At 39.2% G+C, this 12,223-nt stretch overlaps 2 protein-coding genes across 5 annotated transcripts; one reads left to right on the forward strand and one right to left on the reverse strand.

Annotated features, from left to right (window-relative positions):
* Positions 1–1,528: 1,528 nt before the first annotated feature.
* YLS5 (Class I glutamine amidotransferase-like superfamily protein) lies at positions 1,529–4,747 on the forward strand. 2 transcript variants are annotated; one of them, XM_010275921.3, is made up of 4 exons: positions 1,529–1,921; positions 3,319–3,762; positions 3,833–4,195; positions 4,462–4,747. In XM_010275921.3, exons 1-4 carry the CDS (start codon positions 1,742–1,744, stop codon positions 4,636–4,638), a joined length of 1,164 nt encoding a protein of 387 aa, XP_010274223.1. In that variant the 5' UTR covers positions 1,529–1,741; the 3' UTR covers positions 4,639–4,747. The 2 variants fall into 2 exon arrangements, with proteins under 2 accessions (XP_010274223.1, XP_010274224.1); XM_010275922.3 differs by lacking the exon at positions 3,319–3,762 and having other exon boundaries at positions 1,655–1,921.
* A 168-nt stretch (positions 4,748–4,915) lies between these two features.
* LOC104609571 (U-box domain-containing protein 43-like) lies at positions 4,916–11,254 on the reverse strand. 3 transcript variants are annotated; one of them, XM_010275919.3, is made up of 4 exons: positions 10,961–11,254; positions 8,682–10,094; positions 7,592–7,910; positions 4,916–6,867 (listed from the first exon to the last, which is right to left on the reverse strand). In XM_010275919.3, exons 2-4 carry the CDS (start codon positions 9,915–9,917, stop codon positions 5,390–5,392), a joined length of 3,033 nt encoding a protein of 1,010 aa, XP_010274221.1. In that variant the 5' UTR covers positions 9,918–10,094; positions 10,961–11,254; the 3' UTR covers positions 4,916–5,389. The 3 variants fall into 3 exon arrangements, with proteins under 3 accessions (XP_010274221.1, XP_088756281.1, XP_010274222.1); XM_088900155.1 differs by lacking the exon at positions 10,961–11,254 and adding an exon at positions 10,659–10,954; XM_010275920.3 differs by lacking the exon at positions 10,961–11,254 and adding an exon at positions 10,798–10,944.
* Between the last annotated feature and the right edge of the window lie 969 nt (positions 11,255–12,223).

Consider the following 12,223-nt stretch of genomic DNA (forward strand, 5'->3'; position numbering starts at 1 on the left):
CAAAAGAAATGTTTCTTTTTTTTCCTTGACTAAGATTAAATGGACGATGGAGACACCATTTTATATATACTCAAATCCCAATTCATAACAAAAGCCAATTAACTGATTTAAGAGCTAACAAATTCATAATGGAGGATAAGAAATGGAATATGCAAAAATTGAAGACAATGTGGTATAAGTTATTAAAGCAATTTTCATCCCTTGAAATGGAACAAACAAATACAACGTATGGTAAGGTCCAAATGCAAGCAGAAAATTCAACATAAACTTGTCCGAGTTCATTAAGGATCAAAGTGTTGAAAAGATATAAAATTATTAAAGGTTTTGAAAACCATATAAAAAATAAATCCCACCTGAAATCAAGATATTTTTATAGCTCCTAATTAGAGAGAATCTTACTGTTAGAGCTTATATCTTAAACATGCATGGGGAACTTAGGTTATGCTTGGTTTGAAGGAAAAGGTAGGGAAAGGAAGGGAAAGACAGGAAAACCAATACAAGGGTTGTATTGTATTGGTTTTCCTGTCTTTCCCTTCCTTTCCCTACCTTTTCCTTCAAACCAAACATAACCTTAATGTAAACTCTACTTCTAAAATGTATGGAGAGGAATTTGAGGACATTATTAATCTATGGCTAATGGTTTTAATATTAGGGCTGTAGTTTGTATGATAGAAAATAAGAGAAAAATAGGACGTTGAGGGAAAGTTCTCAAGGAGTTTCACAAAGAACTTTCCCTCAGGCCTCAACAACTTTCTATTTCCCTCTTATTTCCTGTCAAACCAAACATAGACTAGAGGCTTCGAAAAGGAAAACAACGTATTAATAGCAAGGAAGGTTCATTTTTTTATTCTGTATAATATACAGAATAAAATGCATAGTTTTTTATACAGAATAAAAAATGAATAACGTTCCCTAGAAAAATAAAATAAAATTTCATATTATGAAAATAGATCAATGACAGAATATATTCAATAATAAGGATCTAAGCCCCGTCAAAGGTCGAATTGACATAAAATACACGATTGAGTATCTAAAAAGGTGGAATTGACATAAAATACACAATTGATTTTATCTAAATGCCATATCTATTGTTAAATTATGAGCATTTTAATTATATTATTTCTTGCTATTTCTAATTCATGCCCGTTTTAATCTATCCCATATCCATCAGTTTGCAATAGATCATTTTTTTTAATGAGTGCTAAAATCCAACAAGATATATTTATTATATAATGCAAACCTGACTGTGCTACCTAGAGATTATCTTTATTATATTCGTTCGTGAACTTTCCTTCAAATTTCTATTTATTTTTTATTTTCAACCAAACCAAACACAACCAAAATGCATGATATCAACTAATAACCAATAAATTGGCATCATAAAGTGATAAACTGATGCAGACCGGAAATGTAGAAAAGGTGGAGTCCAGATCACCTGACAACAAAAGCATATTTCATGCATAGCGGTCCTATTTTTACAATGGACCCCAATTTTATAGTGAGGCCAGAGGCCCACACGCCACACCCACGGAGAGCTCGCAGCGTGACTGCGTGAAAGCATGGAACGCAGCGGACGAGAACTGCCAACGAGCCTCACGTGGGAATTGGGCCAAGCCCTGTCACTCTGGGAATCAACAAAGCCCCGTAGCCCCAGCACCAGCAGCTTCCACTCAGTGCAGGTATTTCTATTTCAGTCCGACTCTCTCTCTCTGCCACAGAAACCGCTCTCCCATCTCAAACCATGGGTTCTCTTGCACGCAAATCCGCCCTAATGATCTGCGGAGATTACATGGAGGACTACGAGACGATCGTGCCGTTTCATGTTCTCCAGGCTTTCGGAATCCGGGTCGATTGCGTCTCCCCCGGCAAGATATCCGGCGACAAGTGCATCACCGCCGTTCATGACTACATGGGCTACGAGGTAATAGCAATTCTTCTACTGTGCAACTTTATTTGCATTAATACAAATATATATATATATATATATATACGTATATGTACCATTTATAAAAATGAGCATGTCGTTAAGAATTTCAAAAAAAATTGAGTTTGTTTTTCCAATAATTTGTTTAACTATCAAGATTTATGAGGCCATACACTGTCCATCAAACTTTTTTCAATACCCATACCCTGTTGCCTGACGCTTACCTACAATTTATCTGGCTGTCGGTTAACGGGTCGGATCAGTACCTTCATTTCTATCCTATCGGACAAATACTTGCCCCTACCCGCCATGATAGTGAGTTTTTTGTTTGAACATTTTAGAGTGGGGACAGGTTTTAGGATCTTACAATCTGCACAGGTATGGTTGGGGTACAACATTAGGCTAAAACTGACCTTTTCCAACCTGTGTATCGTTGGAAGCATGGTTCAAAGTATCGATACGATACGTCTGATACGGGGCGAATCGTATCGTATCTTTTGAAAAAGATACGGTCCAAAACACTTGTTTCCAGGTGTTTTGGACCCCCAATTTTTTTAATAATAAAAAACATACTAAAAGCTTCCCAAAAAATCAAACAAACTAAAAATAAAATAATATTTTGACCATTTCTAAGTACTAATAAGTACTAATATGATACGACCGAAACTCATATCGTATCGATATTTTGAACCTTGGTTAGAAGGTATATGATTTTTTGTATCAAATGTTGAATTTAATTATGTTTTGAATTCTATGTGAAAAATAACTAATAGTTTATGTATATTTTACATGTTCTGATCAAATAATTAGGAATTTTGATATTTGTTCATATTATTTGACTTATTTATCACTTCTATATAATAGGAAATTAGATATTTAGATATGGGTTCTAAACTCAACCTGAACCACCTTGCCCTCAAATGCATAGAGAATAAAGAATTGGGGAGGATTTTACATTTTCAATTCAAAAAATCTAACCCACCATGAATTTTGGGGAGGGTATGGATTTGAAGGTTTATGGAAGTAGATAGGGTCTAAAATTAGAAAGCCCTCCCAAACCCACATCCCTACTGGCCTACTTCCATCAACACCACTATGCCAGGAGGAGATTGAATCTGCTCCTCACAGAATGTGCCTCGTCAGTTGCACCAACCTTGCAGCGCATTGCAGCTGTGCGCTAAAACATCTCTCGTACATGATGTTATCATTCATAGAAAAATGTTCCCAACGTACAGCCGCTATGCACTGAGAGAATGGTGTCAGGCGTGTTCTGTGAGCATATCCGAACTCCTACGCCAGTCACTAGGACAGTCCATTAGTCCGAGTCGTTATGCCGCCATCTTGGCTTCAGATCTGCGTATAAGCCTAACACTCTCGTTGAATCATCTCAACAGCTATACACAGAACTGCCAGGCCATCATTTCACTCTGAACTTTAACTTCAACGACGTCAAACCCGAGTCGTATGACGCTCTCATCATACCCGGAGGCCGATTCACTGAGCTACTCAGTTCTGACGATAAGGTGTTGAGCATTGTAACCGAGTTTGCCAAAACTAGGAAGCCGATTGCAACCACTTGCCATAGCCAGCTGATCTTAGTCTCTGCTGGGGTCATGAAAGGCAAGAAATGCACTGCATTTCCAAGCATGAAACCGGTCATTAAGCTTGCTGGGGGTGTTTGGTTAGACCCAGAGCCTGTGACCACATGTGTGCACGATGGAAACATCATCAGTGCAATAGGTTGGCCTGCACATGCCGAGTACCTCAATCTTCTCCTTCGATCAATGGGAGCCAACATCTTGAAATCACAGAGTAAAGCAGTGCTCTTCTTATGTGGGGTACTCTCTCTCTCTCTCTCTCTCTCTCTCTGTTTCTTTGGAGTGATGATCTGTTCAACTTACATGACAGGATTACGTAGAAGACTACGAGATAAATGTCCCATTCCAAGCCTTGGGAGGATTGGGCTGCAGGGTTGATGCTGTAAGCCCAAGCAAGAGGAAAGGAAAGAAATGTGTTACAGCCATCCACGACCCTGAGGGTGCACAAGTCTGCAGCGAGAAGCAGGGCCATAATTTCATGATTACTGCTGATTGGAATGATATCTGCATTGATGATTACGACTGCCTTGTGATACCTGGAGGAAGATCCCCAGAGTTTCTGGTCATGGATGACAAGGCGGTTGCACTGGTCAAGGAATTTGCAGAGAAGGACAAGATCATTGCAGGAATCGGACAAGGGAAGCTGCTCTTGGCTGCTGCTGGCTTATTGGAGGTGAACTTATCTCGCTTTATTATTCTGGGGAGACGGGATAACCTTGGGCACAAGGATACCAATTTGTATATGAAATTATGAATGGCCTACATCCTTGGCTTTTGGCCATTACTGCCTCGTAAATTCCCTTGATTGGGTTTGTCTGGTAGGAGTCATGTTGCAGGCCTGCAGCATTAACTGAGCAGCACAGTAGCAATAACCTTTATAATCTACTTCTTGAAATATATAACTAAATAACTAATATCATTCCGGTTGTTTTCTTCTAGGGTAAGAGATGCGCAAGTGGTCATGCAATGAAGGCCATAGTCAAGGTGGCTGGTGGATTGGTGGAGTCTACCGAGTCCGTTGCTCATGGGAAACTCCTAACTTCAATCGGTTGGCCTGCACTTCCAGCTTTCATCTCTGAACTTGCCAGCCTCCTAAAGTTACTTGTTGCCTTTTAACAATTGTCCCTGAACCATGGAAACAGATGACCATATATGACATGTGTATCATTTGGAAATTCTAATCAGTATTAATGGAATAAGCTCCTCCAGGTATTACAAATGATAACTTCACATAAAGAAGAGTTGCAATTTACGATCTTCTTTCATTGTTGGGATTAACTAAACACTGGAATTCAATTCCTTCAGCTGTTACAAATGATGGCTAGGACTTCAGAATGAGTTAAGCTTTCTCTAAATAAATAAATTTGGTTCAGATCTTCAAAGTCCTTTGCTTACTTGTATGAATTCACTAATGGAACATATCACCAAAATTTCCTTTTTTCAGAGTATTTAATCAAAGATCAGGACCCGCATTTGAATTTGGGGAAAGAAAAAAAAGAAAGATATCGCAAATACAAAGGCTTCCTATACAGAATGTAATTCACATGTTTGGAGGGTTCATAATTGACAATATAGACAAAGCAAATGTTACTTTGCATCTGTGATGACTTGATCCATAAGAGCACATTAGGCCAGTTGTGAAATTTTCAGAGTCGGTTCAGATGAGATGACATAAATTTTCCTCTGTTATCCAAAGAGGCAGACCAAAAAGGACATGGATCAGAGTAGTAAGAAATGATTTTAAGGACTGACCAGAATGGAATGGCAAAGTAGGATTCATGAGCTGACCCCACATAATTGGGACGAGGCCTTAGATAAATGACAATGAAGTTGATCCAAAGCAGCATCTTGGACATTTCTTTCCCCTTCAAACAATTGGCATTGATGATTTGGAATATCGTTCCAGTTGTGCCAAGACTCTAGCAGCCTTCCTCCCGAGCTGACTATCATCACTGATACTTCTAGTTGTCATACCAACAAGTGGTACCCTAGCAATTGGTTCATAGATCTCAGCCAGTTCTTTTGTTGCAAATACCTTTTCCAAGACTCCCAGGGCCTCTTCCTTCAAGGAGGGCATTCCCCAGTTCAGAACATCCAGTATGGGTTTGATGGCATTGGCCTCATGCAAGACATTTGCACCTCCATGGCATGAGCTTTCCCAAACCAATGTAGACAGTGTTGGTAGTACTTCATAGGCAGTTTCATGAACCTTCTCCCGCAAGATTTCTACCAGTTCAGGCAAAGCTTTGGCCTCCGACAGACAAAATGAGGTTTGCACACTGCAAGTGCCTCCATGCACCCTACATATGGGTACACGTGATGGATGGAAGCACAACCAGCTCGGCCGTTCGGACATGACAGTTAGTTTAGGACTACTCAAAGACAGGTTACCAATGAGGGCCACAGCTCTTGCCTTGGCTACTACAGAACCATATTTGAGAAAGCTCAGAAAAAAAGGGTAGGCACCCAACTCAACCACCAATCGTTGTGACTCGAGATTTGTGGGATCTGTGAACCTAAAGAGTGCACCAAGTGCATTCTCCTTTGCTTCCATGCTCCCAGATTTCAAGATGTTCAAGATTGCTTGCAGCCCATCTGATTCAATTAACTTCTCCGTAAGTGCTGTTTCAGATTTGGGAAGATTGGCCAACAACCCAGCTGCTGCCATTTGCACATCACGTTTACTATCATCCTCAAGAAAGCCTACCAGTGTCTCCAGCCTCCTTTTCATGAGAAGAAACTCACCAATTTCCTGTGGCTCAATCTGGGAGAAGCGGAATAACAGATTAATGGCAACTTCTCGGATTTCCTGATCAGGGTCATCTAGTGAAGGAAGGATGACAGAAACCCCATTAGCACTGAGTACTGCTTTTTCAACACACCTTTCTCCAGACTTACAAATACCTAGCAATGCTTGCAAGGCAGGCTTGCGCACTGTGTTGGATGAGTTTGGATTCTGTTGAAATGCTAACAGGTTGGAAACAATCTGCTCTAAATTTAGTTGGGCCCCATTTTCATCAACAAGGAACTCAATTCCATCACCACGGGAGGACAGTTTTTCAAGGATCTCAGCACACCTAGCAATGATAGAATGTACATGGAAAGAGAACATTTGTTCAAGAACAAGGCAAACCCCTCCAGAAGCTGCAATCAGCCTTTTGTTCTCACGGCAACTGGACAATTTGACCAATGCAGACAGAGCTGATTGTTTAGATTCAAGATTTCCTGTTACCATTTCGAGCAACGGAGGTATCACCCCTTCCTCACCAAGGATTTTTATATTCCAGTCCACCAATTCCATTTCCATGAGTTTTTTTGCCATTGATATTCTTGACGACTCTGGTCCTGAAAAATAAGTATAGAACCACATTATTAGACCTACAAGTCATATTAAGAGTTCCAATCATGGACCACTACCAGCATACTTGATACATTTGAGTTGAAAAAATGAAAAAAAAAAAAAAACTAACTTCTAGCTGCTCTATATGAGTCTTATGTTTTTTGTAGAGAACATTGATGTGGGCCCCACAGCTGTGGTCCCACTCTGTCCGTAGGGTAGAATGTATTTAGTCACAGCTGTGGTTATTTTGCTATTCTGTTATTTCTAGTTTCAGTTTTATATTGTTTGTTATTTGTTAGCAGTTATGATGTAAACACCAAGGGCAGATATGTCCTTTCATGTAACTAGCATAACCTATATATATTAACTTAAAGTGGCGGCGGCAGAATATTGACATTCTGTTCTTCTCCTCAAAAACTGTGTTCTACTGCTCTTTCACCACTCTTTCTTCTACTTCTTCTTCACTTTCTCTTCTCATCGAACCTGAAATCTCTTAGTGGTCAAGACTAAATAGCAGTCTTGAAAACCTACATTTTTATTTTATATATGTGTTTTGACAGCCCATGTGGAAGTAGGCAAGGAGTTAGTAATGAAAACTAGGAACGCCATATCGAAAGAGATATATTTACCCACTTTAACAAGCTTGCATCTTTGAAACCAAAATATAACAATAATATAAACAGTGTTAAGAGATACGAGCTTCATAAATTTAAATGAAAATACTCTAACCTTGAATTAGGAAATTAACAAGCGGCTTAAACCAGTCAGCCTTAGCAGCACGAATAATGTTATCTTCATCATCATCACACAGCTTCAACAAGATTTTTTCTGCTTTGTCTGCCGACTCTTCTACTGAACCTTTCATAAGTGTAACAAGGAAAAGAATTGCACTGCTTTGTTGAGAGAGTTTCCTGGAAACAGAAGTATTCCAGCCAGATCTGTCTTGCAACAACTCAAAAAGCAGTTCTACTGCAGCCTTTGATGTATTTGGGTCACGCCCTAAGCATGGAACAATGAGCTCCAATCCCTGGGACTCAATCACTCTAACCTGAAATTTTGATTTGAAATATTGAAATTCATAAAGTAATGAAACTTAACAGAAGATACTAGAAGTGCAGATACATGGTAAGGTGATTCAAGTTTTATTTCCTTCTTTTTTTTTTTTTTTGGCCTTTTTATTACTTAGATGACAAGTCCAAGATGATCCAATGTCTTGATTGAATCAATTGAATTTTCCAAATATTTTTGCTAGAAATAAATTAAACAATATAAACATCCCATTATCACCTGAACAGCCAAAAAAAAAAAGACTAAACAGAAAAAAAATGATATCAAAAAGAGCAAGGCTCACACAATATAAAAAAGGTCATTACCCAATGTTGGCCCAAGCTATCTGGAATATAAGGGCTCATGCAACATAAGAATGGTATATTCAGAACACACTCATTTAGAAAAAAAAAAGGTAAGGAAATGCCCAGAGCTGGAACACCAAAAAAATATATATCATATTAGCAAATCCGAAAATTGGTGACAAGTACTTGCAAAACCGCAGTTCACAATGCAGTCCTCCATTTCAAAACACACCATTTATAAATTATAGTTCATGAAAAATTCAAGCTATAATAACCATACATGGTCTTGAAACCTCAAATTTGCGTGTATATTGCTTAACAACCCTTGACTCATTCAATTATGCAAGCTGAAGAGAAAAATTCAGCTATTGCAATATAAAAAAAAGAGGCACATGCAAAGAAGAATAGGAAACTATAATTTCCTCTCATCTCATACATAGAAAGATTTAGAACATAAAAGTGCTGACCTTGTTTGTGGCATGCCCTTCTACTAGAGCCTTCAATGTAATCAAAATTCTTCTCTTCACATCTCTGTTGTGTGAACTTCCAATAATTGACATGGTTTCCTCGATAAGTCCTTCAATAGCAATCCAGTCTTTGTTGATTGATTTCTCTTTGATGAGGTCTTGCATTTGGTTGAGTGCCTCTTGCACGGAAGAATCCATACCTAAGTGCAGCTTTGTCCTGGCAGATCGGATCTTAAGGCAATAATTGAGTTCTCGCCACTCTTCTATTGACTGTCTCAATCGAAGATTGGGCCTCAAAGAAAGATCATCAAGAAATTCACCTGTTGCAGGATCAGTTCTCTCACCACTTCCAAACCAGTTCTCAATAGCTGCTCTCTCACATGTGGTACCCGTGCAAAGGCTGACTGGATCAACCATCACAGTTTTGCAATTTATGGGGCAATAGAATGATTTCAATGGTGGGATGTATTCTTGCCATTGTTCATACCTTTGTATAGTCTGAATCCTCTGGAAATACTGCCTCTTGATTTCTTCATGATCCTTTGCAGCATCAGCTTGAGAGAGCAGCTCAATAACTTGTCCCAGGAAGAATGCTTCAGCCCTTTCTTTATGGTTTGCAGCTTCTTCTTTTTCTCGTCTGAAGCTTGCAAGCTCCTTGCTTATTTCTGATGGTTCTATGGGTACGCCTACTGCCCTTGCTATCTCCTCAAGTATGTCATTTGCAAAGCCCTGGTCAATCTTCTCATCTTGTAGACCCTTGTCCAACTTCTCAACAATTTGAAGCTGACCTTGAGAAGCCTCGAATTCTGCCCTTTGCATCTCATTTTGTAATATGTTCAACTTTTCAGATATGTCAGCAAGGACTTCAGTGTTTGCAAGGGACAAAGCATTTAGAGACTTTCCAATTTCCCTTGTGACATCCTGTACCTCCTTAACTATTTTCCTACAATTTACCAATAGGTAAAAGCGGGTTCGGTTTTTGTACTTCTCCACCAGGTTATTTGCCTTCTTAACATCTTGCTCAAGGAATTCCAGAGCATGCCTTGCAGCTTGAGAATCGTTCAACTCCCGGTTCTGCAATTCCTTTAAGACAGGTTCAATATCAAAAAGATATTTAGACAGAGCCTTGAAACTGCCCTTCTCTATAATAACATCCTTTGCAGCTTGAGCTGTCTTTATGACCTGGTTTGTTACAAGAGCCAAGAGGGTCCCTATAGGTATGAGCTCCAATGCCATTATGATTTCTAATGACTGTATTCCAAATCCTCTACTGGTATTTTATAGGCCAATGAGCACATAACCTAAAGTGGATCCCTAATGCACATGTTTCTACCTTGAATGGCCTTCGGTTCCTTTCTTCAGCTGAACATATTTGTTATGCATGTAAAGTGTAACAAGATCCATCATATGATTCTGGAAAAAAAAAAAAAAGTAAGGTTCCCCATTTTAAGCATTTTCTCTTAAAGGGAAAAAAACGCACTAAGAAAACAAAACATAAGCCTTTTTTTTAATTTCTTTTGAAGGGCTGCACAATGGGGGTAGCCCATCCCCCAACCCAGGTGCAGGCGGGATTCGATCCCAAGTCTCCGCTACGACCAGCAGGAAACCAGCTGGTTGGCACCTTGACGAACTAGAGAATGTTCCAACCAGAACTGCCTTTCTATTGTATTATCTTCTCAATTTACTCCATGTCAGTGCGTAATCCGAAACAACAAAGAAGAGCAATTTCCGATTTTCAGATACAAATCTTCCAAAGTGGCAAAAACAACTTAAAGCCGTGAGCCAACTGAGATGTAACTAGCATTCTCCTTTCCCTCTTTTAAGCCCAATAAAGAATCATATGCAAGAGAGAATAACAAATTTGTCTCAACCACATAATTTAGATGAACAAGTTCAAGGAAATCACATTTCTAATGGCTGGCCGCAGAGGAAAGAACAAAGCCATAAAAGTAAAAAAAGAGAGATAAAGGGAATTACCCATCACCCAAAACACGTTTTTGGCATCACGGGAACAGGACAAATCAAACTGAGCAAGACCATTTTGAAGTAATGGAAAAGGCAAGGAAGCAAAATACATATTACTCCAAACACCATTAACCATACCGCAATAACTTACAAAGTTGCAAGGCATTCAGATTTCAGACAATCCATTACAGAGTGGGAAATGAAACCCATCAACAGCACAGCAAATTCAGCAACTTCAATTCATAACCGCGAAGGAAACGAAAAACAAATCAAAGAAAAACATCAAAGACCCAGAAAGAGAAAGAAATACTTACAAGTCACGGGAGAAAGAAAACCTTCGAAGGGGGTTTGAGGGAACCCAGAAGAACTACTTCCCCGTGACGTGTAAAAAACTATAACGACTCCAGCAAAAGGAGAATAACGAAAGTGCTCAGTGCTCGCGCCTCCAGAGCTCCTTTTCACTTCCTTTTTCTTGGTTCTAACTCTCACAACCCGAGATCCGTGCGAAGCAACCATCTTTAACAGAAGAAAGACTTTTGGGAAGTCAATATTTACGAGGATTTCTAAACAAAAGCGGCATTCGGGTCTTTTAGTTCCCGCGAGGAAAGAGTGGTCCGAATGGAATGAAAAAGAAATTAAACTTAATTGATGACGAAGTTAGTGATAAGAGATGCTTAACTAATTCTTTATTTTCTTGGCTATCTTTCAAATAGATCTTTTTTTCCGAGAAATTCCAACCAGTGTGGGGCGAAACATCTGAGGTTCTGGCTGTCAATTTCAAAGAAAACGCTGAATTAAAAATGCTTTAAAAGTTGGGGTTATTGCCGATTAGGGCAATTTTTGGCTCTAATATCAATAAAAATAGTTATTTTAACAAAAGCGGCTTTCGGGTCTTTTAGTTCCCGCGAGGAAAGAGTGGTCCGAATGGAATGAATATTTTTTCTTTTAATAGTTTATTAATTTTTAAAGAAAATAAGTTGAATCATATCAGGTCCAATAGGATTCGAATTCAGATCAAGTCCTATTAGATCCGGTCAGATTTTTGGATTGGACCGGATCTGTCATAAACAGTATCAGATCGGATTTCGAATCCAATCCGATCCGTTTGCATCCCTACTAACAGTTGCCATGCATCCTACAATTGAGGTGTCACTCTGTCATACGCCAAACAAAATGATGCATTAATGAGAGTGCATATGCCAATTGCATGAGTAGAAGTGATGTGACCCCCTGGAAGTGCATATGGCCCGTGCACCCTTAGTAAAAGGCCCAATGGTTAAAGTATCAATATACCTCTGTGTATATCGAACCCCTAGAAATACAACAAGATATGTCCAATATGGGGCTTATTGTATTGATACTTTGAACCTTTTTAGTCGATTGCACCTCCTCAAGTAAGGTACAACATGGCTTGGACTTGATCCCACTCTAACAAGCTATTTGACTACTTTTTTCGACTGAACCAACTTTTCATTGTATGAATAGGAAGACGACCACCTTGGTCTTAAAAGTGGGGGCAAGAGATGCGGCCCATTTGCATGGCTCAATAATGAACCACCATGTATCCCTAAGTGGAA

This window comes from Nelumbo nucifera, chromosome 3, assembly GCF_055504915.1.
Source record: "Nelumbo nucifera cultivar China Antique chromosome 3, China Antique-T2T, whole genome shotgun sequence".
Classification (NCBI taxonomy): Eukaryota; Viridiplantae; Streptophyta; class Magnoliopsida; order Proteales; family Nelumbonaceae; genus Nelumbo; species Nelumbo nucifera.

What these genes read in the sequence shown, in the direction of transcription:
- YLS5 (XM_010275921.3), top strand. Translation starts at nt 1,742, where the DNA reads ATGGGTTCTCTTGCACGCAAATCCGCCCTAATGATCTGCGGAGATTAC. An exon ending in ATGACTACATGGGCTACGAG is followed by an intron (nt 1,922 to 3,318) that starts GTAATAGCAATT and finishes TCATCTCAACAG; the next exon opens with CTATACACAGAACTGCCAGG. An exon ending in CAGTGCTCTTCTTATGTGGG is followed by an intron (nt 3,763 to 3,832) that starts GTACTCTCTCTC and finishes CTTACATGACAG; the next exon opens with GATTACGTAGAAGACTACGA.
- LOC104609571 (XM_010275919.3), bottom strand. Translation starts at nt 9,917, where the DNA reads ATGGCATTGGAGCTCATACCTATAGGGACCCTCTTGGCTCTTGTAACA. An exon ending in AAGGGCATGCCACAAACAAG is followed by an intron (nt 7,911 to 8,681) that starts GTCAGCACTTTT and finishes TCAAAATTTCAG; the next exon opens with GTTAGAGTGATTGAGTCCCA. An exon ending in TGTTAATTTCCTAATTCAAG is followed by an intron (nt 6,868 to 7,591) that starts GTTAGAGTATTT and finishes CTTATTTTTCAG; the next exon opens with GACCAGAGTCGTCAAGAATA.